Here is a 6,610-nt window from a genome sequence, read left to right as displayed (position 1 = left end):
TTTTGGATATTAAATTAATTTATTGATAATTATTAACTATTTTATAGTGAATTTAACTAGCTTTAATTAGTTTTTCATAAATCAAACCTATTGTCCGAACAAGTATAAATCAATTTATTTAAGCAAATATCATGAAATCTACTATTCCTACGAAGGTAAAGTTTATAAACTTCTTTATAGTCTATTATACTAGCATTAATTTGAGTGCTAATAGAAAACTGTACGTCACATAGTTCCCGAGATATGGAATTCTCAATATAAATTAACTAACTACTAATCTTTCAGTAGATTTCTAAGAAATTTTGCTTTTTAAATAGCTATATCTCGAGAACTATTGGACGTAAATAGCTCTATTAGCGCTAGTATTTCAGCAAATTTACTCTTCTTTAAATAATGTTCTCTTAGTTTTTCTAGTGTTGTTGGTAGTTTTTATGATATAGAGCTTCGAATAAAAAATAGAATTTTTTTTCGCTTTGAAATAGCCGCCATTTTTTATTCCCCCTACCTATACTTGCCAGACTCATCAGTTTTGACTAGTAATTATATATAGTTTTTATTAAAGTAATCAAAAATTGGGGTGAAATAACTGGCTTTTTTTCTTCCCGGCTCTTGTACTATTACTAATACGGTAGGATACTCGTTTCTTTAGGTTATCCTTTATCTTTGACTGGTAATGTTTCTTATTGATTATTGTGCTTTGTAGGCAAATATATTGACTACTCTATCCTGACATGGTATTTAAGAATGTAGTATTATCCAATAAGTCATTTATGAGATTTCATAATCATTGTGTTCAGAAAACAACCACCTCTTTTTAAGTTTAAATTTGTTGTGGAACAGTTAGTTTTTTCAACGATTCTCTTAATTTTAATGTTTGCAAATGCGGCATATTCCCAGAATTCCCTCCTCCCTTCACCCACAGGCAAACTCGTCTTAACAATTGTATGCATGTGAAGTAAACTGGGTAGGGGAAAACTGTCCACTCTAAAACTAAAAACGTAACTATGAACGTATTTTTTAAAATTTATTTATTGATATTTACAACTCTGCATAAATAAATCAAGTAAATTTGAGGAAATCATAATGGTATGGTACAAGCATGTAGAAAAACTACACAATGGTAGCACTCTAAAAAACATTTTTACAATATAAGGTCTCGAGGCCATCTTCTTTTCAGACGCCTCGGAGGATTATTCGGAATAAAAGAGGAAGCAAGATTAGAAACTAATTGGTTTGACAAGAGTATGTAAATGTGAAATATTGGAAGTTAACTAATATTAAACCAAGAAGGCATACAGTTTTAGATAAAACGTTGGCACCATTAAAATATTATTTACTTTTTATGATTTTAATATCCACCTCTTAACAACAAACATATCATTACAAGTTTCTTTATTGTTTATTTGGTCGATTTGGAATTACGTTTCCTGTACTATTGGGTAAGTTGATACTTACAATTACAATATTACATCAACTTGCCTATTGAATATTAAAGAATAATAATAACAAATAATACTAATTATAAGAAGTTATAAATCTAATTTTACCCTTGGATTAAGACATTGACTGTTAGTGACCTCAAATTGCTGTATCTTGATTTTGAGTGGCTAATCCCTCTTAATTGTGTGTAGGAAACGAGATTATGATCTTTAGTAATGAGGTAATTAATTTCTGTCACCATTTTGAAACCAGTCAATTTTCTGATACAGAATGCTTCGAAAACTTATTGGATTTCTCTCCAATAATATCTTATAAAAACTCCTTCAAATGGAATATCAACTTATATCGTGGTATGTAACAATATTTTTAATCACCGATTTCAATAAAACTTTCTTTGGTGATATTGTATATATAAATGATTGACCGTACTATGCAGCACGTATATAAAATTATGCAAAAGAGGGTCGGAAGGGGGGGGGAATCAAAATAATATTTGCCAACGTTTCGCCCCACTTTTCTTGGAGCTCCATCAGGGCTAAGAAGATACGAAAACAACTAAAAATATTTTGACATAGTAGGATAAGAAACGAAAATGTAAATTAAGGTAGGATTAAAATTATGTAAATATAAGTGAAAAGAGAACTATATACAATTGTACTAAAAGAAGAAATAAAGAAAAAAAACTTACATAAACTTTTAGGCTAAAAATAAACAGGAGACAGGAGGAATGAATAAAAATAAAAAACATAACATTATTTTCATATATATTTTTATTTATTCTTTCTCGACCTTTATTTAATCTCAATTTACTTCTTTATGGTTCATCTTTTAGTGCGCTCATATCTTTTTGTTCAAATTGTGTTTGTTCATGTCTACTTTTCTATTTTCTTTTAGGATTGATTTTTAGACATTTTTTTTTTTTGCATGTCCTAGGTTCACGAAATAAATTCTAGCAGTTTTTAAAAAGAAAAAATCTCAAACGTTACATTTTATATCTTCGGTTTGAATTTACTTAGGAAGGTCCAATTTGTACCATTTCTTGCATTTCAGAGGATCGTAATTTAAGTTTAACCTTTTAAGTTTCGTGTAAATTTACTGGTGGTGTTGAAGTTATTGCAATTTATACGATTTTTGAATAAAATAAAAATCGAAGGCATTGGAGTAAGCCGAAAATTTGTATGAAATAATTTGTAATTTTTTTTATTATTAAAAAATTCGTAATCAAGGGTTTTCTGGGGGTAAGAAAAACGAATATAAACTTTATTTCTCCATATTTTTTTTCCGATATCCCGCGTTCACGATATAAATTCATAACTCCTTGGAATGTTCTTCAATCTAATCTTAATACATTTGCTGGAAAACTGAATTTCCGCACTGCTTAGCCAATATTTTCTTCATTTTATGCCTTCTTGTGGAATAAAAATCAGTTTCACATAAAGAAAAATTGGTTGGCTATTGAGAAAATTAGGACCGATGGGCGTTTTGAAGTGAGGCAGGTAAAATATTTTTTGCATTTTATGAAAATTCATATTGAAGGGTTTTTGTGGGCATTAAAAACGAATCTGACTTCCATTTTTCCAAAGGAAATATTTTCAGACTACTTTATAAAAAACGATTTTTGGTTTTTGTAATTTTGAATAATTTTATTTTTTTAATAATTTATTTATTGTTATTTACAACTGTATACATATTTACAAATCAAGTAAATTTGCTCTAAGTGATATTATGACATGATACAAACATGTGGAGAATCTACCCATTGATAGAACTCCAAAAACATTTCTAAAGGAGAAGATCTCCAGAGCATCTTCTTTTCAGAAATCTAGGAGGATTATTAGGTAGTGAAGGAGAAGCCAGGTTAGAAACGAGTTGGTTTGGGTGGTTGGGAAGTTTATTATGGAAGGATTGGTATCTGGTTCTGGCCAAATCGGCAACATAGAGTACATTGAGATCCTGATGGATGATTTGATGTGTGACAAAGTAAGGAGCATTAAGGATTTTACGAAGGATTTTGGACTGTAAGGATTTGAATAAATTTAAATTCAATTAATACCAATGACGACTATATTGTTTCGTTATTCTACATCCGAAAGTAAATAGATTCCTGTATTTAAAGCTATACTTATTTATATTAAATATTAAATTTATTTTAATATATTAAATTTATGGGAGCGCGGTGCAGCAGAAAATTGTTTTCTGTTGCACTGTAGCCGTAAGTCAACTCCTGTGGGCTCTTGGAGCCGTCCAGGGGTACGCCCAGCCTCTTAAATTGGGTACCCTTAATTGGATAAAAATCTGGCGGCCGAACGTGATTCTGACTAAATCACCTCCTTGCACAACCGTTGGTCTGGTAACAGTACTTTTTTTACAAAGTACTGAACCCCTGACCCTGTACTGCGGTACTGATTTATTTATTAATATTATATTTAAAGCTAGTGCCTATCTTACAGGTGTACACTGCCACACACACGTGCATACAAAGCGAGCATTTTGAGAGACTTGGGGCCTGTTGCATTAATAAAGCCGATAGTATTAGTCCATAAATACAAATACACAAACTATAAAGTGCAAGTAGTAAAAGTCAATGAAATTGAAGCAAATACAAACTACAAGTTTAATAATTATGAGAGATAGTTCACCGTGGATGACTTGTACGAGGAGTAGATGGTGGGGGGTGTGGTCAAAATGAAACACAAGTTGATGTGATTTATTTAATCGTGCCAACGTTTCGGCTTCAGTTTCTAGCCTTCATCAGGGCTTAGAACACAACAAGATAACAACCAATTAATATAGGAAATAAAAAAGAAAATATAACCAAAATGACATAAAGTGAATAATTTTACAGAATGGAATTAATAAAATGAAGAGATGAGAGAAGTGGAAAATACAATGTATGCATAGGCAATTAAATAAGTAGGTGAAATAACATAATTAAAGAAATAAAAATAAAAATGAAGTTATATAATGCATAGAAGATATATTAATTGGCTGTTATCTTGATATGTGTTCTTAGCCCTGATGAAGGCTAGAAATTCTGGTCGAAACGTTGGCACGATTAAATAAGTCACATCAACTTATTTGTGTTTCATTTTGACTGCACCCCCAACCATCTTCTCCTTGCAAAAGTTTAATAGTACTAATTTGTACTTTATTATGAAATAGGGCCATGGTATTTTGGACTCAGGGGACCTAGAAACGTGTTTTTCCGTCAGAACTCGAATTTATTACGATCCTAATACTTTCCCCTTACCTTATATTCTATGTATGGGTAAGTCAAGTATAAAATCTTACGATTTAATATTAAGTGAATATTAAATTTCATTTTATTCCATAGTTGTTCTTGGAATTCCGTTCTTCTCCAGCGACAAGTGACCTGATCAACGACAACGTAGCAGAACTATACCTCGGGACATGCGACTGTGCGACGATGCGCAGTTGGGAAATGTGCTCGGTCCCCTTGCGCAAAGCCAGACCCTACGAGTGCACGTTCGAGGAGGCCTTGCCGATGGTGAACAGCAGCGCTCGAGTGCACAGAAGGCTCTGCGATCCCACCATGATGCTCGCCATGAACGAACCCTGCGACTGCAGCAAGCAGCTGGCCCAGCGAACGCAATATCCCGTACAAGGTATGTTCCAACAGCCGCTTATGTTCGGAACTTTACAGAGCATGCGTTGTACATGTTTCAGGGGACAAAACCCAATACTACGCATGTTCCGTACAGTTGCGAACTATCAGAAGCGGTTTTTTGGAACAGTCATAATAAGCATACTAGTTAAATTATTCTCAAAAAAGTATGGAAAGAGGGGGATTGAACTCATGTCTCATATCTCAGGGATTGATTTGAATGATACATATTAGTTTCCTTTCCCAAACCCCAGTAGGGGAGCGCTTATTGTGTTTGTCGAGAGTTATTGTGTTCTAAACATTAGTTATAGTTTATTATGCTATTTTAATGCATGGGAACGTTAAGACCCAGTTTCAGTGTGTTAAGAATAGCTTAGTCACCGAGTAAATGCAGTGGGGCCGATTCGATTTAGGTTTGTAGGTTTTTTTTTTATGACTCCCTTCCTGGTCATTTCTGACATATGGGTGGGGAGTGGAGGAGGTTATCTGCAGGTTACCACACTATTGTAAGAATAGTTGGGGTTCTCCACGCCAGCCTTTCTTGGGCTACTGCTTTCAATCTTGCTGCATGCAGCTCTTTCGCATCTTTGTTTATCCTGTCTATCTATTCGTCTCTTGCTAGCTATAGTGGCATCCTGATGGATTCTATAGAGCCCATCTTAACCTCGTTGACCTTTCATAAGATATTGACTGGACATACTCTGTAAGCAGTTCGCTGTTAGTTCTTTTCTTCCATGTATTAAAGCTCTGATCCCAGATCGCTCCTGTAATTGAAGAGAGGACTTTTTTTTTTTTTCAAATCTTTCGATTCTACTATCAAGGGTACTTGCCCAGGTCTCGCAGCCGAGTATCAGAGCTGGCTTTATCTATAATTTATAGAGATATTTCAGTATTTTAGTATTCTTGACAGTGAAAAGAAGGGTCTGTTCCCGCTTGATATAGGCTGATCTATCTCAGTTTATTGATGTTTTTGCGGAGCCTAGGTATTTGAAACTGTCTACTTTCGTCGAATACGATTTGCCATCTGCGAAGACCGTGTTGCTAGGGTGTATTTTTCGGCTTGGAGTCATATACCTTGTTTTTACTCAGTATTAAACCCTACTAAATAGCTAATAGTATTAAAACCTTTGTGTTAAACCCTACTATATAGCTAATAGTATTAAAACTTTTGTATTAAACTCTACTATATAGCTAATAGTATTAAAACTTTTGTATTAAACCCTACTATATATTTTTTTTTTGGGGGGGGGGCAAGACTCCCATTGGAGTCCTATACTGCCTAACCATGGTTGGGGGTCAAAGTTCTTCATTTTGTGGGACCGCCACTCAATGAAAAAAGTCAACGTCCCAGGCCGGATTCGAACCGGCACCGCCAATAGACATCAAATTGGTAAGACTGTGTCTGAACCACTGAGCTATGGGCGGCCCACCCTAGTATATATATAGCTAGTAGTATTAAAACCTTTGTATTAAACCCTACTATATAGCTAATAGTATTAAAACCTTTGTATTAAACCCTACTATATAGCTAATAGTATTAAAACC

General features: G+C 33.7%; 1 protein-coding gene across 1 annotated transcript in view; it reads left to right on the top strand.

The window, feature by feature from the left end:
• The window catches only part of LOC106682240 (uncharacterized), a 25,746-nt gene that overhangs the window by 3,133 nt on the left and 16,003 nt on the right, over window positions 1-6,610 (top strand). The window contains exon 3 of the mRNA XM_067047866.1: window positions 4,775-5,066. Within this exon, the coding sequence (XP_066903967.1) occupies window positions 4,775-5,066 (292 nt within the window). The remainder of the gene's footprint in view (window positions 1-4,774; window positions 5,067-6,610) is intronic.

Source organism: Halyomorpha halys, unplaced genomic scaffold (genome assembly GCF_000696795.3).
Source record: "Halyomorpha halys isolate HHAL.00 unplaced genomic scaffold, Hhal_1.1 Scaffold398.1, whole genome shotgun sequence".
Classification (NCBI taxonomy): domain Eukaryota; kingdom Metazoa; phylum Arthropoda; class Insecta; order Hemiptera; family Pentatomidae; genus Halyomorpha; species Halyomorpha halys.
Note: the sequence above shows the minus strand (reverse complement) of the source record. Positions and strands in the feature narration are given on the sequence as shown.